Here is a 24,064-nt window from a genome sequence, read left to right as displayed (position 1 = left end):
CATTACAGTTAATCTTTAAACACTACTAAGGGGAAAGGCATATTCTTTCTACTCAAGGGGAGCAAGCATCTCAGTGCTCAGAGGAAATGACTGTCAGGAGTTAAGTAAGATCAGAGTAGTAATGGAGGGGATGGAAGGCAGTCTTTCTGTCTTGAGTTTGAAGGCTGTGTGGAAAGCTACACAGGTATCCTAAAGCACAGACATATGTTTTTTAACATTACAATCTATCTGGCTGCAAGAACCTTCCCTTTTAAACCATGTTTTAGGGCAGGCCCAAACACTATGTGGTATGCAGCTTATAAAAGAGCAGCTCAAAGATCAGTTTCAATGCTTATCTAAAGCATGGTAATTAAGACAGATATGAAAGAGAATGTCTAAGAGTAGAATGGTGCTTTGCAGGAAGTGGCTTCTCTCCCTGTGGAGGAAATGCTAAGGTGCATAGACATAAAAGACACAGATATGAAATTAAATAAAAGGCTGAGACTGTCCCCATTTCAGCTTCATTTTTGCTGTGATGATGTAAAACTAGTCTGCATGGGATCAACACCTGAGAAAAAAAATGCAGAGGGGAGAAAAACCCAGTAAAGCAAAAGTAGGGAAAACACAAGAACTGAAAGCTATGCTGACTTGAAGACTTGATTTGAAGTACCTTCAATTCAATAAAAAAGCCCTTTTTGCTTTCAAATATTTTGGTCAAGGCCTGTCTGCATTGAGAATCAATGACTTGCCAACCTTTTCTTACTCAGTTAAGGCATCTTCAGAGCAAATAAATGCTGTGGGTGGAAAAAGTATTAGCATTTTTTTTTTTTTTTTAACTAGGAGAGGTTTGAGTGCAATACTTTAAAAAAATTCCCCAAGGTACTCACCTTTCCAGTTCCGTTACATGAAGTTTATTTTATGCCACAGTACGGTGTAAGGTACAGACTTCAACCAAGCTGGTCAACTTTCCCATCCCAGCTGCTCTCACACTTGCTCACAAAGCTGCCCCAACTCACTGGCTCGCCAAGCTTGTCTTGGCAGCTGTGGGGAGGAAAAAATAATAATAAAAAACCAAACCAAACCAAACCAAACAAACAAAAAAACCAAAACCAAACCAAACCAAAAAAAAAAAAAAAACAATAAAAAATTATAGAGGAAGCTTTGTTTTTCCTTCAGGAACTCAGACGTTCATTCAGCCTCAACTCTTGTAGTGTATTACTAGGCTAGTCAGTCTATTGTTCTTTGGCACAGCAGCCCATTACACTGTGATGTGCAAGGTGGGGACTGTACCTTTTTTGCATTTCCCATTGGAGACAGCTGCTGTGGAGCTGGGGGAAAGTGAACCCCAGCACCTGCACAAAAAGCTTGCATCTGCTATAGAGATACAAATCTACTTTAAACTGATAAATAAAGCAGGAACGCTGTCAGCCTGATGGTGTTTGTGTATGTTCTCGTGTTTTTCTACAAAGATGGGCTGAAATAAAGATACTGAACCTAAAATACTAACATTTTACTCTAAACTTGCATTATCGAAAATATGACTTCAATCTTATTTGGAGCTAGCCCTGCGCGGTGTATGTCTTTCTATATATTTTACACATGTAAATGACATCTGGGTTACAACAGTTCACATACACAGCGCGGGAACACGGACGAGCGGGTGTCGGGGTGCGCCCATCCCCGATCCCCGATCCCCGCCCCATAGCTCAGCCCACGGCGACCCCCCAGGGCCCGGGGAGCGCGTGTGGAGGCGGCACCGCCTCCTTTGGGTGCCCGAGCGGCGGCGGCGGCCATCTCTTGTGCGGGTAAGGGCGCTGGCGTCAGGCACCATGGCAACGGCGGCCATGTCGAGCGAGGGCAAGCAGCAGGCCGAGGAGCGTCCATGACGGGTGAGGGCGAAATGGCGGCTGAAAGGAGCGGCCGCCAATCACACCGGCCGAAGGGCGGTGCCGAGTGACGTCTGCCCAGCCTCACACGGGATTGGACCGCCAGCGGCAGCAGTGACTTCCGGTGGGCCGGGGCAAGGTGGCGGCGGCTGGTTTTGGGGTGTGAGTGTGGGGTCTGTGGGGCGGCCGCACCGCGCTGGGTGTTCGGGGAGGGGCGGGAAGGGAGGTCGGGGTGCGGGGGAAGGAGGGGATCGGGGGCGGAAGCAGTGTTAGTGTACCCCCGTGGAAGAAGGGGTGGGCCTAGGGGGCAATAGGTGTGGATGTGTCGCGGGGAGCTGCGGCTGGTGTGGGGCTGCCCAGGGATGCAGGAGAGGCCGTGGCGGGCGTGGGGCTCTCGGTGCTCGGGGGTCAGCGCCGGAGGTGCGCAGTAGGGGTGTCCAGCCGCGGGTGCGGGCGTTGGTGGTGTAGGAGGCTCCTGGGTGTGCGTGGGGGGTTTGCCAGTGGGCGTGGAAGGCAAGGGACCGGTTTGTGGGGATCAGTGAAGCGGCTTCGTACTTGTGCTTGGGGAATGAGTGGCGATTTGGACGGGGTTTTTTGCTCTGTGTGGAGAGGAGTCTTGGGTGGGTGGTGTGGGGCTTCATTAGGTGTCTCTAGGGGGGAAATCTCTGGGATTTGTGTGGGTGGCCACAACAGGGTTTTGTGATGCTCCAAAGGGCTGCGGATTATATGAAAAAAAAATGAAAGCAGAGAACGGCTGGTGTGTGTAGGAAGCTTCTTTGAAAGGTTTTTTGACTAAAAGTGCCACAAGCATGTGAAAGGGCTCAAACATAGTTGATGGACATGGGTTGTAGATGGGTAGCTGAGTACTGGGCCTGGGGAAGTTTGCTCTCTTCAGGTGGTTGATGGTGGTCAGAGTAGATGATTTTTGGCCAGTGGCAGGTGTGGGGAGTGCCAGGTGGAAGTGTGTTTGGGTCTTTGTGTAAGGCGGTTTTAACTGTAAGAGGGGGATTAAGATGAAGCTGAGTCTCTGATAGGGGAAGACAGTCAGTATTTGATGAGTCAGTGTGATCTGTGTGTGGAGAGAGAATAATGTAAATAGCCTGGGACAGAGTAAGGTTGAGTTCCTAAAGGAAAGAGAAGGTCTGTGGTCATGAAAAATTAGTGTGTCAGGTCCTGGTGTACAGTATGTGAGGAAGTGAGTAGTGCGGAGAGGTGGAGCTAGAGCTGGAAGGGATGGTGTCAGGAGGCAATGGAAGAAGTACTTTGTGGACAGAAAATGTGAAAGGCAGTAGTCACTGGTGGCTTGCTGGACTGATAGGTAGCATATGTTTTTAGTAACAGCTGTTTCCCCCACCCCCTCCAATGGCCTAGTCATTCTAGCTAATATCACTGCCCACTGAATTTCATAGCTAAAAGGAGGAAAATAGTTAAGTGGAAGTTGTCTTTGCTTATTTTTTTATTTTATTTTTTACATGTATTTAATGCTTATGTTAAAAGACAGGCTACAGGACCACTATATGTGCTGTTCTGGCAACTCATTTAGAAATAATCTTTATATTGCAATGCCAAGCTACAGTACCTGTTAAATTATAAGATTTGGCAAAGCAGTGTACCACCTTAATCAGAAGCACTGAACAAGTGATCTGCAGAGATCCCTTCCAGCCTCAGCTGTTCTGTGATTCTGTAACTAGTAGTCCAGAGCTTTTCAGATTGCATTAATTTCAGAATAAATATTCTTCAAACATGCCTGCATCTCTCCTGATACACAGGAAAACTCTTCAAATGGGTCTTTACAAACTTTGTCTTGGAATCAGTGTTCAGTTCCATAGGATTTGTAAGGTCTCTATGTAAGCTCTTACAGGGTTCATCTTCAAGGTATTGCTGCCCTCAGCTTTAACTGATTTTGAATATTGATAGAATAAGAACAGTTTGGTTGATATGAAGTGAACTGGTGCTACATGTACACCATCTCAGTTGCTTGTTAAAATCTAACCCAGGTAATTTTTATTAATACAGAGAGAAATCAAAAAAGCAGAGACTGAGCCTGCATGAAGATTTTTTGCTAAAGAATGTGATAAGGTACAGTGCTTTCATTTTAACATTACAGAGCAGTGCATTTTTTTCCCATCAACTTGCTGTTTACAGTGCTAATCCTAATGATGTCTTTTAAGACTTAATGTTTGACCAGTATTTTCCAAAACCTTTTGAGTTATATGGTCTGTATTGTGTTGGGCATCTTGTTACCGTGATAGATCAGTCTATTAAAAACCCTAAATCGAGTTGATTGTTTTGAGCGTGTGCTTGCTGGCGATTTTTTAAGTGTTCTTTAATGTTCAGGAAGAATTTAGGGTGGGAGTCTATATGCTTCAGCCACCATGTCTGGAATTGGCAATAAGCGGACAGCTGGAGAGCCTGGCCCTTCTGCACCTCCAGAGAAGAAGGCGGGGGTTGAAGATTCAGGGACCACAGTGGAGACCATTAAGCTTGGTGGCGTTTCTTCAACGGTATGTCTTCCTTGCACAACCCCACTCAACCTCTTGCTTATTTTTCATCTGGAAACAAAAATATCTCTGTGTCTTCTGTATGAGCCCAGTGATCTGGCTTATGTGCAATGTGCCCTGACTTGTACCTCTGCACAGGAGGAGATGGATATCCGGACCCTACAGACCAAGAACAGGAAACTAGCAGAGATGCTGGACCAGCGGCAAGCCATTGAAGATGAGCTACGGGAGCACATTGAGAAGCTGGAGCGTCGGCAGGCAACTGATGATGCCTCTCTACTGATTATCAATCGGTACTGGAATCAGGTTAGTAACACACTGTGTTATTTTATATACACTGTTCTTGTGTCTCTGCTTCTATTCCACTGCACTCCTTTTATTCACATCCATTCTTTGTCTTGTCTTGCCTGTTCCATTGTTCAGTTTGATGAAAATATCCGCATCATCCTTAAACGCTTTGACCTGGACCAAGGTCTTGGAGACCTTTTGTCTGAAAGAAAAGCACTGGTGGTACCAGAACCCGAACCAGACTCGGACAGTAATCAGGAGCGCAAAGATGAGAGGGAACGAGGTGAGGCACCTGGCTGGGGACAGTGGAAAAGATGGATTTCAGCTGTGAAAAATGTTGATGTCCCTTTCTGAAGGGTGACAGACGCTCTCTGGTTGTACAGATTAGTGATATATCGCCTGCCAAAGCACATTTATTTTTTTGCACCTCTTTCTGTTCCCAGGTGAAGGACTGGAGCCAGCATTCTCCTTCCTAGCCACTCTAGCCAGCAGCACTAGTGAGGAGATAGAGTCTCAGCTGCAGGAGCGTGTAGAGTCCTCCCGTCGTGCTGTTGCCCAGATTGTGATGATGTATGACAAGCTGCAGGAGAAAGTGGATGTGCTGTCCCACAAGCTGAATAGTGGAGGTATGACCAAGGTGCTGATCCCTGGCTGATATTCAAGAATCCTCATCTACCTCCAGCTTAGACATGATTCTGCATTGCAAGTATTAAGGCCTAGTCCTTCTTATGCTTGTTTATTTTCCAAAATTGGCTTAGCTTTCCAAACTCTCAATAACCAAACTCTTTCATAAAGACTAATAGCATATGCTAGGAGCATATTATAACTGCCTCTGAATTTGAATGCTGAGAGCTCTGCAGTGTGTTGGGCTAAGGAAACACTTGTTCCTTGCAGTAGTGTGTTCATCTACCTGAGAAGTGACAGATTACAGTTGAGCCTTATGACTCAGATGTCCTCCGCCACTGTGTAAAAGACTTGATGCTTACAAGTAAAGAAGTGAAATCAGTATTACAAACTGATGATGTTGGATTCCTTCTCTGTTGACGTTTAGTAAATAGGGTAGGAATAACCAGCTCCTTGGTTTCCACAGAGTTTTGAACAAAATAGTAGCCATCTAATGTCTTGGCATGCCTAGTGTAGCTGTCAGTTTTGAACACAAAGCAGAGTTTGCGGAAGAAAGCCAAATGACTACCTTCTGAAAATTAATGTAGCAGGTTCAAATTATACTCAGATGACTCTATGAAAAACGTCATTAGTTGGGCTAGAATTTTAATCTTTTGAATTAAAATTTAGGTGGAATATCAACTCATCCTTGGTTTGCCTTCTGTCTAGAGTGCTCTAATTAAGGATACTCTAATCAAGAAGCTCTGGCAAGTCTAGCATTGGTGCTGTGAAGCATAACTCTCCTTAGCTGACAGTCTTAAACTCTAGTGGCATTGACATTAGTGCAATGTGAGCCTGTACTCATACCAAATGACAGTTTGGTATGTTAGCTCAAGCCACCTGTTGTGTCAGGTTTGCACATTAGTTTAATCTGCATTAGGGTGTTACTGGGTTACAAGGGCATGTTCTGTGTTGCTGATACTAACACAGTTGGAATGATTTCTGACATTAGGGGATGGTAACTGACAATCAGAAATGTGTAGTATGTTAAAGTGCAGAGCCTTTTGCTTAGTGAATGCAAGTCAAAGCTCTGCAGCGCTGGATATCAGACCCTCAGGAACCACCTGCTGGAGAGATAGAGTAAGCAGAAGTTAAAATCAGAAATTTCTTTTTCTGTTTTCTTTTTTCTCCCTTTGATCTTTAAGAATTAAAACCAGTCTTCCTTGATTTCCATTCATTTTCTTTTCTTTATGTATCTCTCAGATATTTCGTTGATGGAAGAAGCAGTCCTGGAGCTTAATACATACCTCTCACATGAAAATGGACGGCTGCAGGAGCTGGCTGATGTTCTTCAGGAGAAGCACCGAATCATGTCTCAGGAGGTATAAAAAGGAGAGAAAGAAATCTGCTCTGGGGTCCTGCTTAGAATAATTTGTGGTTACCTGTATTGGGTTTACATGGCAAAGTTTTGGTAGCAGGGGTGCTACAGGTGTGGCTTCTGTGAGAACCTGCCAGAAGCTTTCCCTGTGTCCAGCAAAGCCAACACCAGCTGGCTCCAAGGCAGACCTGCCGCTGGCCAAGGATGGGCCTATCAGCAATGGTGGTAACACCTCTGTGATAACATGTTTAAGAAAAGGGAAAAAAGATTGTGGGAGAGCGATTGCAGCCAGAGAGAGGAGTGAGAATATGTGAAAGAAACAAGCCTGCAGACACCAAGGGCAGTGAAGAAGCATGAGGAGGAGGTGCTCCAGATGCCAGAGCAGAGATTCCCCTGCAGCCCGGAGTGAGGACCATGGTGAGAAATGCTGTCCCATGCAGCCCACAGAGGTCCATGGTGCAGCAGATCTTCACCTGCAGCCTGTGGAGGACCCCATGCCAGAGCAGGTGGATGTGCCTGAAGGAGGCTGTGACCCCGTGGGAAACCCGTGCTGGAACATACTCCTGGCAGGACCTGTAGCCCCATGGAGAGAGGAGTCCACACTGGAGCAGGTTTGCTGGCAGGACTTGTGTCCCTGTGGGGGACCAATGCTGAACCAGTCTGTTCCTGAAGGACTGCACCCTGTGGGAGGGACCTACACTGGAGCAGTTTGTGACTGGAGCTGCAGGCCGTGGGAGGGACTCATGTTGGAGAAGTTCATGGAGGACTGTCTCCTGTGGGAGGGACCCCATGCAAGGGAAGAGTGTGAGGAGTCCCTGTGAGGAGGAAGGAGCAGCAGAGACAGCATCTGATGAACTGACCACAACCTCCATTCCCCATCCCCCTGTGCTGCTGGAGGGGTAGAAAAATCAGGAGTAAAGTTAGGCCTGGGAAGAAGGGAGGGGTAAGGGCAAGGTGTTTTAGGGTTTCTTTTATTTCTCATTGCCTTACTCTGATTTCATTGTCCATAAATTAAGTTACTTTTTCCAAGTTGAGACTGTTTTGCCAGTGACAGTAATTAGTGAATGATCTTTCCCTGTTCTTATCTCCACCCACAAGCCTTTTGTTACATTCTTTCTCCTGTCCAGCTGAGGAAAGTGAGTGATAGAGTGGCTTTGGTGGACACCTGGCATCCAGCCATGGTCAACCCACCACATTAGTATAGCTTGGAAAGCAAGTTACTGCCTTGGAGAGGCACAGGAGCAATGTGGTTTGAGAGTTGCCTCCGAACAAAGGTTATGGAAAGGGTGGTTGTTGTGGAGGACTGTATATAAATTTTCTGTATAATTTGGATTGATTTGCTGGTTACATCACTGGATGAAAAAGTATAACCAAACCGGTGAGTTGGATGGATTTAATTTTAAAGGAAGACAGAGCAGAGGAAGTGGTAAAGTGATGCTAAGGTGGTTATGTAAACATCTGAGACACTTGACATGGCATCAGTGTAATTTCAGATTCCTTGTTTTCTCTGCATCATGTGTGAAAGTATAATGACATTAATTACAAGTTGATTCCAGTCATTAAGTGATTTACATTATTGGCAGTATTTGTTTCAGAGGTTTCAGTTACTTTAAAAACTGTATTAACACTGGCCTTGCTCAGTGTTAGACCACCAAGCACTTCAGTGGTCTGTAGAATGGATGAACATATGGATTGAAAAGTCTAAAAAACCAAAAATCCCTTGAATAATCTAAGGTGGCTGCATATATATACTGCCAGATATTAGCAGCTTCTTGCTCTTCATTTTTAGTTTTGTTTTATTTTCATTACCGTGTTGGGATTCAGCCAGTGTAAATTCAGGACAGTTCATTGCATAGTCTGTTGCCACGGCAAAAGGTGAGTGGAAAGCACGAGTCTGGGGTATGATGTATGAGAGAAAAATGAATACTGAACAGTCTCAGAAAGTGTTGATTTTATTCAGTATGCTGAATAACTCTTTTGATTGCAGTTCTCTAAGCTGCAAGAGAGAGTGGAGACAGCAGAATCTCGAGTGTCTGTTCTGGAGACTATGATTGATGATCTTCAGTGGGATATTGACAAGATACGCAAGAGGGAGCAGAGGCTCAACCGGCACTTAGCAGATGTTCTGGAACGAGTAAGCACCATCCTCTCTGCCCTGAAACCAGATAAATGGTTGTAGTTTTGAGATGTGTAACATCATCTTATGGTACTATGCTGTGAGAAGTGAGAATTTGTAGTGTACCATCTTGAATATGCTGTATTATCAGTCTTGGCATTTAATTGGGTATTGATGAAATCTGTTGCCTTTTTTGCAGGTAAACTCCAAAGGCTACAAGGTATATGGAGCTGGGAGCAGCCTCTACGGGGGCACAATCACTATTAATGCCCGCAAGGTAATGTCAGGGGCTTGGTTGTGGGCAAGGGAGGAGAATGAAATCAATGAGAACTTGTGCATAGGGCCATAGAATGGAACAGAATTTAGATACCTTCTTTGGCACAAATCTGTGTGACACTGGGCAAGCCATTTTGTCCGTGTACGAGTTTCCTACCTATGAAACACACCTGTTGGAAATAGACTATGTCTCACTTGGTAATGTCACCTGACAGTTAAGTCTGTAATTTCTGTTACTGTATTACCAGTTACTTAATTAGTATCCTCAGTAGATGCACTAACAGTAGGATTTAAAGGCAGTTTATCCCCAACAGTTTGAGGAGATGAATGCAGAGCTGGAAGAGAATAAAGAGCTTGCTGGGAATCGCCTCAGTGAGTTGGAGGAACTACGCCAGGATCTTGAGGAGGTAACAACACAGAATGAAAAACTCAAGGTGAGACATCTGTACTTATTTGAGGATGAAGGTGTTCTTTGTGGTTGGTTGCCCCCAGTCTTGCCATACAGTGTCTCTGGAAAACCTCAATAATACTAGTCTATTCTGTACTTGCTCTTTAGCTGGTTATATTTTGTACATGGTACAATTTAGTAAGCTTGTGTGACTTACACTTGCAGTTCAGTGCATTGGTGACACCATGTGGTCATCACTAGAAATTTTAATGGTTACTGATTTTCTGTTTTCCATTCTGATATATTCAGTAAATCTTAATGACATCTCATGGAAACTAATTTAATTTCTTCACAAGTACTGACCCCTCTTCCACCTTCCCTCTGCCCCATGCAAGTGGAACTACAGAACTGAAAACATCAAGGAACTTGTATAGGAGACATAGGCTCTTAAAAGAGTTGATGAACTTATATCTTTCCCAGTGTGGTAGAAAGGATAGATAAGAAACAGCATATGAGTATCTTATGTCTTAAAGGTGATAATGCAAAAACCTGTGACTATAGTAGATAAGTACATGATACAGAAAATCTAAATTTTATTTTAGTGCTCAATAGATCTGTTAGCCTGTTATAAGAAACGTCTGAGCTGATAACCTAAGTTTCAGAGATGAGATTCCAGAAACTGTCTTGAGGCACTTCAGTTATGTTTATCTGCGAGTTTGAGAAAAACAGCATTTGGCTTTCTTTTTCTCTTAAGTAATATTAAGATGTATGTGTGTATATATGTGTCTGTTTCACTGCTGGTAGTCACAGTCATTTGCTAACGTTATTTTGTTAGGAAAATTCAGATTCTCTACTACTTTCGCTTTCTTTCATCTTCCTTTCAGTCGTTATGTCTCTTAGTGGTAGAAAGCTAACATATTGCCTACTCGCACATGTATTTTCTCTAGTTTTCTATCATACTTTTCTGTATGTCCATCTTTATTGATTTAGGTGATTATGGTTTTACAGTAAATCCACTGAGATGGTGTATCATGTTTTCCAAGCTCCACTCTTTGAGAGAAACTATTGCAGAATGTGAGAATCAAAAGCTTTTGTCATGTGCAGGAGAAGCATCCTAGTGCATACAGAGAAAGCAGACTTTTTTAATATTGATACTGAAATATATCACTGGCATCTACTTCACAGCAATGCTATTAAAGTGATACTTTTGTCTTTGCTTGTGGCAGCTTGATTCACTGTTCTACCTTGCAAGATATATACCAAAGATAAGGAGATACTTTTTTTATTTCTGTGGCATTTTCTTGTGTCCTGACCAGGTTGAGCTGCGACGAGCAGTGGAAGAGGCTGTGAAGGAGACTCCAGAATACCGCTGCATGCAGTCCCAATTTTCTGTTTTGTATAATGAGAGTCTCCAGCTGAAGGCACATCTTGATGAGGCTCGCACTCTGCTTCATGGCACCCGCACCACACACCAGCGCCAGGTGGAACTAATTGAGGTAGCATTGCTGCTCCATCTGATTAGGGAACACTGTCATCCCATTGGCCATTGCAGCTGGATCTGGGTAGCTCTGGGAATGTTTAGGAAATTTATCTTCCTGTCAATAATTCATCTGTTCTGTTGATGTTCATCTCACACTGATGAGGTGAGAGGTACGCCAGGGTCACAGCACCAAGTTCTGTCCTATTCTTACTCCTCAGAGGGATGAGGTCAGCCTTCACAAGAAACTACGCACAGAGGTGATTCAACTAGAGGACACCCTGGCACAAGTCCGCAAAGAGTATGAGATGTTGAGGATAGAGTTTGAACAGACACTTGCTGCCAATGAACAAGCAGGTATGGAGTTTTTCTGCTGTGCTTAAAAAAATGCCTCCACCGCAGCCCCCCACCAATGTTCATTGGAGGCTGCATTGCAGTAAAACACCTGCTTTGCTTATTTGTTATTGTTACATACTTGTTCTGGCAAGTCTCTATCTCAAAAAAACAAAGCTCTTCATGTGTTTTACGGAAGGTCAGTTCCACATTATCTGACTTCCTTTTAGATACTGCAAAATACATACATTTTGCTAATAATTTGGTTTATGACAGAGTATTTTGCATTATTAAAAATTACTTTTTTGGGGATTCATTTACAAGTCTGGAATGATAACCTGGATAGGAAACGAATAATTTTCAAACTTCATCAGAGGAAATAAAGTTATTTCTGAAGTAATATTTAAATCATAGATTTTTTTTGTAGCATGACACATTTCCTTTAGGAATGTGGGAGAAAAAGGTAATGTTAAAGGGAAATTAGGACTGGGAATTTGCAAGGACTTGTGGTTGCATGTAAAACTGGGATGACTTTTTTTTTTCTGCAGATGTGTTGATCTGTTGTGTGGCAGAACAATAATAGCCTTATTTTGGTTGTTTGTCATTGTCACTTAGTTTGTTCTTCATCTCTGTGAAAGTCCTTGCAGAAGGTTGGCAAAAGTGTGGTTTGTTACAGTTGCGTTTCTGATTTTGTAGGCCCAATTAATCGGGAGATGCGTCATCTCATCAGCAGCCTCCAAAATCACAACCACCAGCTGAAGGGAGAGGTGTTAAGATACAAGCGCAAACTGAGAGAGGCCCAATCTGACTTGAGCAAGGTATCAGAGCATGAAATGCCAGAAGAGAGCAGAAAGTGCTTAGCAGAAGGGAATGCTGTCACCCTTGCCTGCAATATCAGCTTTTCTGGTATGCCATGCAGGATGAAATGTAACTTTTGATGAAGCTCTACACTGCTGCTTCCACTTACCAAATGAATGGTTGTCTTTTGTAGCTGTGTAGTGCTCCATGAAAAATAGTAGCAGTTGTGGTGGGGGATGCAAGCATGGGTCTGGGAAGACAAGGTAAGTGGAGTTGAGGTAGATTTCTGGCTAAGAACTTAATGGTTTGTTTTCTGCATTGGCTTTCTTGCTATTCCATAATAGATCCGCTCTCGCAGTGGCAGTGCTCTCTTACAGTCCCAGTCCAGCACTGAAGATACAAAGGAGGAACCTCCAGAGATCAAGCAGGAATCTGATGATCCTTCTGCTCAAGTGTCTGTCCCCAAAGCTGCTTCTGAAGACGTTAATGAAATGAAGGCCAGGCGAGATGAAGAGGAACGAGAGCGAGAGAGACGAGAGAGGGAGAGGGAACGAGAGAAGGAAAAAGAGAAAGAGAGAGAGCGGGAGAAAGAGAAAGAGAAGGAAAAGGAACGAGAGCGGGAAAAGCAGAAGCAGAAGGAATCTGAGAAGGAGAGAGAGTCCAAAGAGAAGGAGAAAGGGAAGCATGAAGATGGAAGAAAGAAGGAGGCTGAAGTGATCAAGCAGTTGAAGGCTGAGCTGAAGTAAGAGTTGTCCTTCCCTTTCCAGCTTGAGTAGTGCCCAAACTGGGGTGTTTGAGATGACTTGTAGCTCGCTGTTATGAGATGAGCTTCACTGAAGTGAGAGGTTTCCAGCACTGTCTGTATCTGTTTGTGATTTGGACAATGCAGTAACATTTCTCCTACGACAGCCTAAAGCATGAATTACTGAACCAGATACTTCATGGTGTGGGTCAAGTAATCTTCATCTGTTGCTGCCATAACAACTGTGTAAAGCTTTACAGCAGCAGGTTATTATTAAAGAGCACAGTAGTCTTCCCCGTCTTGGGTCAGTACCAGCACACAGATTGATACTTTGTTGCTTGCTATTAGGGTGACCCCCACCCCATTTCTCTTGGCTTTTCAACCCATGTACCTAGACATGTTTCTTTTCAGCCTCCAGCCTGTTCTCTTTGGCTATTTTATGTTACTTGGGTAAGATGAGCCAAGGGATAACTCCACATGTATACCATGTGGGAGACAGAGAGGATACTACTCTGACTCTCATGCTGGATATGTGATGTTGTAATTTTCCTGCTGTGTTCTCACAGTTGTCTCTCTGTCTCCAGGAAGGCCCAGGAGAGCCAGAAGGAGATGAAGCTCTTGCTAGATATGTACCGCTCTGCTCCCAAAGAGCAGAGAGACAAAGTGCAGCTGATGGCAGCTGAGAAGAAGGCAAAAGCTGAGGTAAATCTAATTTCTCTTCCCTTTTTCTTTTCAGCATGTTACTTAAAACTTCTTTTCAGATACTCTGCACCTGGACTGTGTTGTTTTTGTCTTCAGAACTGGAGGTTATTCCTCTTATCTTTGTCATTTAGAAGGGAGATTGGAATGGTCTGGAGTTGAACAGGGAGATTTTGAGATGTGCTCTTCTGGGAAGGAATGATCCCTTTGTCTAGACTAAGGGACATGGCTCCCGCTTTCTCGGTTGTAGTTTCAACTAGTAGCAAAGCTCAGCATATGTCTCAGAAACATACACATGCAGAGGACACTGACACAGCCAGTCAGGCTGCTGCAGACAAGGTGCTGCCTTCAACAGCGTGTACATCTAGGACTTCTAAAACATAAACATAGACAAGTCCCCTTCTTCCTCTTCAGCTGGTAGAGATAGAATGTCCTAGTGCAGGCACATACACAACAATCTCTGGGTTCACAAGCACACACACATTCGCAGATCCCTCAGATACCAGTATGGCCACCCTGTCTGTCTGGTACCCCTGTAATCCTCAGCCCTCTTACCTTCTTCACATACAGGTCTCGCCTGTAGCAAGCATTTATTCCATGCAGCACACATACATATGGGGTAGAGATAGTTAAGAGAATATTTAATGAGAAGATAGGCAGCAGTGATCATGCACAAGGCTGAGCCAGACAAGTGTGTACTGACTGCCCACATTTTACATGTGATCATCTCCTTTTATACTTTCTCTAACCCTAATTTGTTCATCTTTGCTTTCCCTTCCCCTGCGTGCCCCTTTGTTTGTACAGCTCTATCAATTCCCGCAGCCCTCCCAGTCCAGGATCCACCCCTGGTTTACAGTCTTATCAGTTGCAAAGTCCAGGTTGATCTTCCTGGAAGTGGTGCCTGTAGTTTCTTGGTAGCCTATTAACTGGTGTGACTGGAGAGGTTTGTTTCTTGTTTTTGTCTCCATGTTTGTTTTGTCAGGTCTGTGTCTCTGTATATTTTGTTTCTGGTTTCTGCGCCCTGCCTTAGTTTCCCAATTTACAGGGTCCACAGTCAGATAACCTTGCTGGAGTAAACCTTCTCACATTCACATTCTCTCATCAATTAGTGTGACTGTTCCCATTAAAGGTTTGTAAAGGATAAGGTGTGGTAGAAAAAATATACCTATGTACACTGTTTTGTATGTGTGTGTGTGTATATATATATATATATATATATATATATAAATGATTTCTTAGTTATACTAAAATAGCAGAAACCAGTTGTGACTTAGCACAGCAAAAGCACACTTGCACACGTGCCATCAGCCCCACTAGCTGTGGCAGCACATGGTGCAGCAGAGTCCGGACTTCGAGACGGCAAGGCACCAATACTGAGCGGACGTCTCCACGACGACAGCGTTGGCCGGACTTGGTTGCCGCGCCGTGTCGCAGCTCCGGGTGAATTCTACACCCTCTGCATCCCGTCATGTAGGGCCAGGACGTGCCAGGAGGCGGGCAAAGCACGTCCTGACTGGTGTACTGTCAAAGCACCGCTTGCGCTTGCGCTGTAACAGAAAAGGTGGTCGTCTTGGCCCCTCGAAGGTCGTGACTTCATCCTCCCTCCTCTGCATCGCCTACCCAGCAATGTCCCTTGTGGTCTTAGTGGCATGCAGCCCAGTTTCATAGCGTGGGTAAGCGTGGGTAGAGGTCCGTTTTGCTGCTTCCTTCCTCTGATCTTTAACTTTCTTATGCTTTAACCTTCAGTTGTTACCTGACGTGTAGCTAAACAAGAACAGCGTCCCGTGCAGCAGTCACGCACACGGAGGCGCAAACCATAGAGACTTCTTCCATCGGATACAGTCTACCGATCAAAAAATAGATTTGCACTAACACAAACCATTTTTCCCATCACTAATACAGTGACTAATGAGCTTTGGTTCTCATCACTGCCTCTCTTACCATTTGTCATTCAGGTTTGTCTCTCTATTTTTAGCTTATGGCTTCCTCTTTTTCTTATTATCCATTTTTGTATTGAAAAAGGTCCTTGACCAGACACCCTTAAAGGAACAGATGCTGTCCGTCTGCATACCCTTACATACACAACTGCAAGAGACTAATGTTCCTACTATGATAAAAGATGATATGGAATTTTCAAAGGTTTTGAAATCAAGATCTTGGGCTTACAGCCCATCTTAATGGTTCATCTCCCAGTAATACACTGTCCTGTCAAGATGGGTTTTCTTTTCCCATGCATTGAAGGCAGTTTCTCCAGTGTTTAAGAGAACTGTGGGGAAAACAGGCTCTTAACAATCTTTAGGCCACATTCTTGTGTTTAGTGTAATTTGTTTTGTCCTTGCTGTAGCTGGAAGAACTGAGGCAGAGGGTGAAAGAATTAGAAGACAAGGAGAAGAAGGAGAGTAAAAAGATGGCTGATGAGGATGCCCTCCGCAAGATCCGAGCAGTGGAGGAACAAATTGAGTATTTACAGAAGAAACTAGCCATGGCTAAGCAGGTGAGAGGTTTCTTATGAGTTTTCTTTTGGCTGGAGCACCTGGGAAGGAACTGCCTTCAGGTTACAGCCAGGAAGAAAAAATAATTTCTGCCTCTGCATGTGCTTGAGATGTGAGTTTTGTTGCTGTTTATCCAAGGGGAGAAAACCCAACCAGTCAAAAAAACAGTGATCAAAAAAGCCCCACAACTCCTGGCTGTCACAAACCTCATGGCAGGGAGTGGTGGGGAATGTTTAATTGTTTGTGGCCTAGGTGAAGAGCACAGGGGAGAGATCAGCCTTTGGGGGAGGAGGTTACAATTTCTTTCAAAAGCTGTTATCCGCACAGTTCATATAATTAATACATGTGTGTTGTACCACGCCGTACCTTCTTTCACAAAAAAAGGGCTTAATATAATGATAAAGAGAGCAGGACCACTTCAGTAGGGGAGAGACAAGCCAGTGACTTGCCATGTACTTTTTTAGAATGTATTGTTTTCCTTATGGTACAAAACTGTTCTATCTTGTCACTTATTCAGTTGATATTGAAGTGGCTTAAATGAGTTTAATGGGCTTGGCAGCCTGTTAGTTGGAAGCTATTGAGTTGTCCACATGTAGTATTCTTGGCCTAGTGTATATGACAGTTATTCAGCTACCTGCCTGAAGCTGGGAGTCAATTTCTGCCCAGCTCTGGCAACAACTGTGCCGCAGCTGATTTTGCCAGCAGACAAGCCATAGTACGTGAGTGCTGGTGAAGATAACCATCTCTTTTCTACACCTTCTAATTCAGGGCATCTCTGCTGTGGTGCAGACTTCTAGGGAGCACTTTTTTTCTGGTTGCTGGGAAGACACTGTTCTCTAATACTGAGACATCTTTCTTCATCTGTGCTAGGTTTGATGTCTGAGTAAAATGTTCAGGGTCATTGTAAGGAGTACAGGAGACAGTTTTGCTAGAGCCTGTGATCCTTTTGCAGGAGGAGGAGGCCCTGCTGTCAGAAATGGATGTCACAGGCCAAGCCTTTGAAGATATGCAGGAGCAAAACATCCGCTTGATGCAGCAGCTGCGGGAGAAGGATGATGCCAACTTCAAGCTGATGTCGGAACGCATCAAGTCCAACCAGATCCATAAGCTGCTGAAAGAGGAGAAGGAGGAGCTGGCAGACCAAGTTTTGACATTGAAGACACAGGTAACATGGGAAAGGAGAGAACTGATGGGTGAAGGTGGAGGTGTTGTGGGTTAACTGGTAGGCGGCTAAGCTCCACACACCTGCTTGTTCACTCCCTCACAGTGGGATGGGGGTGAGGAACATAAGGGAAAAAGTGATAAAACTGGTGGGTTGAGATAAAGACAGTTCAATAGTTAGATGAAGGCTGTGCACACAAGGGAAGCAAAATAAGGAATTAATTCATCACTTCCCATGGCAGGCCATCTTCAGGAAAGTAGGACTCCATCATGTGTAATGGTGACTTAGGAAGACAAATACTAACTCTGAACATCCCCCCCACTTCCTCCTTTCCACCAGCTTTTATTGCTGAGCATGGCATCATATGGTATGGGATATCCCTTTGGTCAGTTTAGGTCAGTTGTCTCAGCTGTGTCCCATTCAAGCTTCTTGTGCATTGTCAGCCTACTTGCTGGCAGGCAGCATGAGACACAAAAGGTCTTGGTGCTGTGTAAGTACTGTTAAGCAATAGCTAAAACAGTAGTGTGCTACTGGGGCTGTTTTGGCCTGAAATCCAAAATTTAACACCATATGAGCTGCTATGAAGAGAATTAATTGTATCCCTGCCAAAATCAGTACAGGATGGAATGTTCCCCTAATCAACATAGGTATGCTGCATCAGACTTCCAAGGGACCTGTCTTAGTAAGAAACAGATTGCTGTATAAAACGTCCTACAGGTTCATTGCTGTCATGGTTTGAGCCTGGTCAGCAGCTAAATGCCACGCAGTTGCTCACCCACCCTCCCCCCACTTGGGAATGGGGAGGGAATCGGAGGGGCAAAGGGAGACTCACGGGTTGAGATAAAAACAGTTTAATAACAGTGACAGAACAACACGCTGACAGCAGTATCAGTGGGTAATGTACAATACAGCTGCTCACCACCCACTGATCAACACCCACCTGCTCCCAGCCAGTGATCCCAAACACAAAGGCCCCACAGCCACACTCCCAGAAGTGGCAGCCCCTCCTGGCCCTCTCCTGCCTTTATATAGTGAGCACAGTGTCACATGACAGGGGATATCGGCCAATCGGGGCCCAGCCCTCCAGCTGTGCTCCCCCCGCCCCCGCACACAGGTGAGGGCACTGGGACCTGGGGAGCCCCTGGGGTCTCAGGGTGCTGCAGCTCCTCCAGCTGCCAGACCAACGGGAGCTCTAGGCCAGCCCCAACCAGGACAATTGCTATGGTGAGCAGGAGGGAGGAGGAAAGTGGGAAGTAATTTTCCTGTGATAATGATACTTCCGCATATATATTCTACCATCTTTGGAACCAATGTGGAACTGTTCACTGCCTTACAGCAATTCTCTAAGCCACCTTCTAAAAAATAAGACCTTTTTGTTGCGAGTATTTGATTGCTAAGTTTTAAAGTGTTCACCAGAGACATCTGGTTACAGTTCTTAGACTGCTAGTGTGTCCCTGTTCAGGGAGAGAAAGACAAGCTGAAGAGGTATTCCTTGGTGGGGAGACAGGGATAGTTTTAGCATGCAGCTTTAATGACAACTCTGAAGACCTACAGAGCATGCACTTCAGTCCTTCTGTACCTTCTCTCTCCCCTTCCAAGGTGGATGCCCAGCTGCAGGTTGTACGTAAGCTAGAGGAAAAGGAACACTTACTGCAAAGCAGTATCGGAACAGGTGAGAAAGAACTAGGTCTCCGAACACAGGCCCTGGAAATGAACAAACGCAAGGTGAGTGCTTGCTTGATTTCCTTTGGATTGTAAGATGGAGTTGTCTTGTGGGAAGCATAGAAGGCTCCTAGCTCTTATTGGTATTATGTAACCCGATATTCCATCATTTTGGACGAGTATATCAGAAGGCTGAAAAGTCCTGAAGAGAGTGCTAATTGAAGTATTGCAGACTGATGTTTCCTTTTATAAGGAGGAGGTTATATGTGTTTCTGTGAAAGTCTGATTAGGGAGCTGAAGTAAGGTGCCTTGAAAGAAAACCTGTCGTGAAAGATGAGGCAGCAGCCAAATGAAGTTAACTGGAGTTAAAGCTTTTATAGGAAAGATAAAGCAAGTAAAAGGAAAATATGGCTAGGGAATGTTAAGACCTTTAACAAATGTCTAAGATCAATAAAGTAGGGCTGTTACAAGTAACATAAGACTAAGTCTCATGGTTGATGCTGCCCTTGTTAAATCTTTAGCAGAAATGCAGGAATTACCTTAAAACAGAAAGGAAAACGAAATATATTTGTGTAGAGGAGATGGGGGTAGTTCAGCACAATCACTTGTGCTTAATATCACAATCTGTGGTATTGAGGGAACTTGGCTAATAGATTAATTGGTGCAGGGGCAGTTAGAAAGTGGTAGGAGAACTGGTAAAGAGAGAAAATGGTTAAAAATAAACATCTTGCAGTTCTGTCTAGTTCAGCTGTAAAATGCCTCTAAATAATTTAGCAGAGAAAATGTAGAAGGTGGAAGGCTGAGAACACTTGAACAAGGAGAGAATTGTGTGGTCATTAGTATTTTTCGAAATGACATGCATTGCAGTGTGACAGGCGTTGGCTCTGTTAAAGAGGAATGTTGAAGCTAAATGATTAGAACTTGTTAATAATAAGATATTTTGCTGTTGAGGTAATGTTTAGGGATTAAATCCAGTTACTCTATTTGGAAGTACCAAAATTAGATTGAATAAATATATCTTAAGCTCCCCGAGGAGTACTCTGTGAGCAGTCTTGGATTGCCAGGAAGAGGGACTAGAAGTCACTAAGCTCTTTTTCCATGTTTGGCACTTCTATACTGGTTTTCTTTTTCAGGCTATGGATGCAGCCCAGCTTGCAGATGATCTGAAAGCCCAGCTAGAGCTGGCTCAGAAGAAATTACATGACTTCCAGGATGAGATTGTGGAAAACAGAGTAACTAGAGAAAAAGAGATGTTCAACTTCAAAAGGGCTGAGGTATATACCTGATGTACAATCCTTTCATATCTCTCTGCTTTGGTCTATCTCCTTGCACACTGAGCTTGGAGTTGGGTTTCAGCTACGCTACTTTCTTTGGGGTCCAGTCTCACTTTGATTCCAGCTTCATCAAGACTTGGATCTGTCAGGTTTTGTCCACTGATAACTGACAATATATGTGGCACCAGATGATAATGTAAGTCCTGTGTGGCACTCAACATGGGGCAGGAGTAATGTGAAATAAAGATAGAAATTGGGAGAGGTTATGGGCAAAACACAGACTGAACCTTCTTAGCAGAATAGTCATGGGAATTTTGGTTGTAATTGTGGTGGAGGGACAAGGGGTGGATTGTTTACTTTCATTTGGTGTTGTGATAACACTATTTTCATTTTAATGTGGGAAAGTTTGGGGGTTTTTTGTTGTATTGTGTGATGAATGTTGATTTTAATGATAGTTCTTAAATATGTGATTCATGGAGGCAAGGAGTGGAATGTGTTGGGTCTGTGTGTGTGTGTGGCAGGAATTTTGGTAGTGAGGGAGGGGGCTACAGCAGTGGCCCCTGTGAGAAGCTTCTCAAAGCTCCCCTGGCTCCAAGTTGGACACACTTTTGGCCAGGGCCAAGCCAATTAGCGATGCTGACTGCGCCTCTGTGAGAACATATTTAAGAAGGGGAACCTGGGAGGAGGAGTGGGAGTGATGTTCTTTTTCACCTGATCACTCAGTCCTTCCCTATCAGGGATGAGAAGGAGAAAATAAAACAAAAGGCTCGGGGAATCAAGACAAGGACAGAGAGGGATACTTAACCCATTATGGTCATGGGCAAAAGACCTGTTAGGGGAAGAAAATGAACATCAATTATATTTAAACACCACCACCACCACTTAATTTGCCAATCAAACAGAGTAGGACAGTGAGAAATACAAAGACATCTTAAAAACACCTTCCCCTCACCCCTCCCTTCTTCCTGGGCTCAGCTTTGCTCCCGATTTCTCCAATTCCTCCCTGGCATAAACACAGGGGTGCAAGGGATGAGGGCTGTGGTCAGTTTGTCACCCATTGTTTCTGCCGCTTCTTCCTCCTTGGGGCAGGGAGGACTCCTCGCATTCTTCCCCCGCTCTGGTGTGGGGTCCCTCTCATGGGAGACAGACTTCCATGAACTTTCTCGTGACATGGGTCCCTCCCATGGGCTACCGCTTTTCCCAAACTGCTCCAGTGTCGGTCCTTCCCATGGGCTGCAGTCCTCCCAGCAACAAACCGCCCCAGCGTGGCTCCTCCACAGGGTCACAGCCTTCTTCAGGTACAGCCACCTGCTCTGGCATGGGGTCCTCCACAGGCTGCAGGTCAGCATCTGCTCCACTGTGAACTTCCATGGATTCAGGGGGACAGCCTGGCCTCTCACTGTGGGCTGCAGGGGAGTCTCTGCTCCAGTGCATCTCCCCTCCTCTCCACCCTCTTTCTTCCACTGACCTCAGTGTTTGCATAGCTGTCTCCCTCCCACTCCTCCTCCCAGGATCCCCTTCTCACAGAAGCACAACCACCATTGCTAATTGGCTTGGCCCTGGCCAAAAGTGTGTCCAACTTGGAGCCAGGGGAGCTTTGAGAGGCTTCTCACAGGGGCCACCGCAGTAGCCCCTCCCTCACTACCAAAATTCCTGCCACACACACACAGACCCAACACAAATCTGTAGTAAGTCTTTTGGACTATTGGGGATGAAAATACAGTTGGAGTGACTTAGCCAGGTGCACTGTTGGCCAGGTGCTAGTTATCTTTAGTCCCTGAAGAAGCTGTGATAGAGAATATACAGCTTGTTTATTTGGTCTCTTTTTTTTTTTTTTACAGGAAGATATTTCTAGGTTACGCAGGAAGCTGGAGACCACTAAGAAGCCTGACATGGTTCCCAACTGTGATGAGATATTGATGGAAGAAATCAAGGATTACAAGGTGAATAACTGTCTCTGTCAACTTCCCTCTTTAACTCTAGTCAAAAGGCTGTGTAGCCATGTTTCCAGTATTTGACATCTCTTGTCTCTACTCTGGCATTGTAGCCCTATCTTATATTGAAGGAACCATTTTCTTCTTATGAGTAATGGAAGGACTGTAATCTTCAGTCATCTTTTAAAATACCTACTGCATTGCAGTGGACCCTCACTATAATATTCTGTCTTGCAGGCCCGCCTGACCTGCCCATGCTGTAACATGCGCAAAAAGGATGCTGTGCTCACAAAGTGCTTTCATGTCTTCTGTTTTGAGTGTGTGAAAACACGCTATGACACTCGGCAGCGTAAATGCCCCAAGTGCAATGCTGCCTTTGGTGCCAACGACTTCCATAGGATCTACATCGGTTGATTCTTTCCAGTGGAGTGATGGAAAGTTGCTGCTTATGCTGACCACCCAGCCGCCCTCACTGTCTGTGATTGTCACCTTTGGGGCAGTCACTGCTTCTGTCAGCTCATTTGCAGTCTCTTCTGGGAAGTGTGGTTAGGATATGGAAAGAAACAGATTCTGGATCTTGGTTCCTTTTTTGTCTGTCTTCTTTTATTCTTGCCCTCAGTTTTTGTGAGTTCTTTGTGCCTGAGAGGACATTTCCTATCCATCACTACACTGCCAAGTTGGGAACATCAAGTCCTGCCTTGATGGGATGGAAGCTCTCTGTGGTGCAGCAGAGATAAATGAGGCCTTTATTTGATGAGCTTGCTCTGGATGTTAATTCCCATCAAGGTACAGCAGTGTTTCTGAGAGTTAATAGTTTCCCACTTAAAAGGCCAATAACCAATGAACAAGTACACCTGTAGACTTCAGTGGAGTGACTCCCTTAGACATGTATCATTCTGACTTAGGGTAAGAATCTGTGAAGGCTGGTGCATTAGTAAACACCTTCCCTACCCCCGCAAGCAAATGCACATATTAGTGTCCAGAAGAGCAGAACGAGAAGATGTTGGAGAATCTTTGAAAATAGCATTCCGCTAATGAACCCTGGTTGGTATGTCTATCTTCTCCTAGGTTGAGGCACTGCTATCATTGTCCTTAGTTTCCAGAAAACAATTTTAGAAGTTACTTTGTTGCAACTTTGACAGAAAGATTAATCTCGTAATGCACACAATCTAATAAAAGCTGTTGTCCGGGTTATTTTTCTGGTTTTCTTACCTCTGGTAGTGTCTGTCTGTACTCCTGTCCTATGTCCAGTTACTGGAAACATTTTTCACAAGCTTTAAGCTTCTAAAGTAGAGATTAATTTCTTCCTTCCTCTGCTTTCAAAAAAATGGTTAACTGAAACAACCTTTGTCCTTTTGACTGTATCTTCACTACCTTATTCCTGACAGAACAGAAGGGCCAAGATGCTGGATTATTCTGTCATTTTGTCATGGCCACTGGGAATTTTTTGAAAGGACAGGGCATAGGTTATAGTCTCTGCTCCCTGTACTGTAATGGTGTATTTGAAGTCTGCCCCTAAAATCAAAAAGTCATTTAATTACAACGTTCTTTCATAGGTCATAGTGTCTGTCCTATAAACTTAATTTTCTTGGAAGGTGCAACTGTCAGAGGTTTGTCTCATCTATGTCCCTTCCCTGAATCATAAAATCTGTATTACCTTCCTCTATTCATTGTAAGAAATAATAGAAACAATAGTAAAGTGAAAGCAATTAATTACAGACTGTCTTAAAGTATTCATTATGATTTTTATCTTTCTGAAAACGTTCAAAAATATGAATTCAACCTTGTAAATTATTAAGAATCCTGTAAAGTGAGAGGGAACACGTGACCCTATTTTTGTAAGGGGAAGCTGGAATGCTGAGTTTGTCGTATGGCTAAAGTTCTGTTACAGCATGCGCAGAAGAAATAAAAGCAGAACTTTCTGCTTTCGCTGGATGTTGCTTCTTGGATTACAATTTGTGATGTCAAGTTGGAGAAAGAATGGTGCATTAGGAATACTAATGCTGATGGTAGATGTGGTACAAACGTGTGTCAGTTAAAACTAGGACCTGGGTCACTAACAAACTGTTTGGATCT

The 24,064-nt window shown here is 44.3% G+C and overlaps 1 protein-coding gene across 3 annotated transcripts; it reads left to right on the top strand.

The window, feature by feature from the left end:
• Positions 1 to 1,970: 1,970 nt before the first annotated feature.
• RNF20 (ring finger protein 20) lies at positions 1,971 to 23,923 on the top strand. 3 transcript variants are annotated; one of them, XM_033011868.2, is made up of 21 exons: positions 1,971 to 1,989; positions 3,882 to 3,944; positions 4,203 to 4,369; positions 4,505 to 4,672; positions 4,790 to 4,937; positions 5,098 to 5,280; positions 6,521 to 6,639; positions 8,623 to 8,769; positions 8,951 to 9,028; positions 9,342 to 9,461; positions 10,732 to 10,911; positions 11,114 to 11,249; positions 11,922 to 12,043; positions 12,368 to 12,765; positions 13,350 to 13,467; positions 15,809 to 15,958; positions 16,909 to 17,121; positions 18,718 to 18,843; positions 19,914 to 20,054; positions 21,896 to 21,997; positions 22,226 to 23,923. In XM_033011868.2, the coding sequence occupies exons 3-21, from the start codon at positions 4,241 to 4,243 to the stop codon at positions 22,400 to 22,402; spliced, it is 2,955 nt and encodes a 984-aa protein (XP_032867759.1). In that variant the 5' UTR covers positions 1,971 to 1,989; positions 3,882 to 3,944; positions 4,203 to 4,240; the 3' UTR covers positions 22,403 to 23,923. The 3 variants fall into 3 exon arrangements, with proteins under 3 accessions (XP_032867759.1, XP_032867758.1, XP_032867761.1); XM_033011867.2 differs by having other exon boundaries at positions 1,978 to 2,025; XM_033011870.2 differs by lacking the exon at positions 1,971 to 1,989 and adding an exon at positions 2,708 to 3,183.
• Positions 23,924 to 24,064: the final 141 nt, after the last annotated feature.

Source organism: Tyto alba, unplaced genomic scaffold (assembly GCF_018691265.1).
Source record: "Tyto alba isolate M040663 unplaced genomic scaffold, T.alba_DEE_v4.0 Super-Scaffold_13, whole genome shotgun sequence".
NCBI lineage: Eukaryota > Metazoa > Chordata > Aves > Strigiformes > Tytonidae > Tyto > Tyto alba.
This window is presented reverse-complemented; position numbering and strand designations above follow the sequence as displayed.

Coding starts and splice junctions, on each gene's coding strand:
- RNF20 (XM_033011868.2), top strand. CDS start 4,241: ATGTCTGGAATTGGCAATAAGCGGACAGCTGGAGAGCCTGGCCCTTCT. Junction 9,029..9,341: donor TCACTATTAATGCCCGCAAG/GTAATGTCAGGG, acceptor TATCCCCAACAG/TTTGAGGAGATGAATGCAGA. Junction 13,468..15,808: donor AGAAGAAGGCAAAAGCTGAG/GTAAATCTAATT, acceptor TCCTTGCTGTAG/CTGGAAGAACTGAGGCAGAG.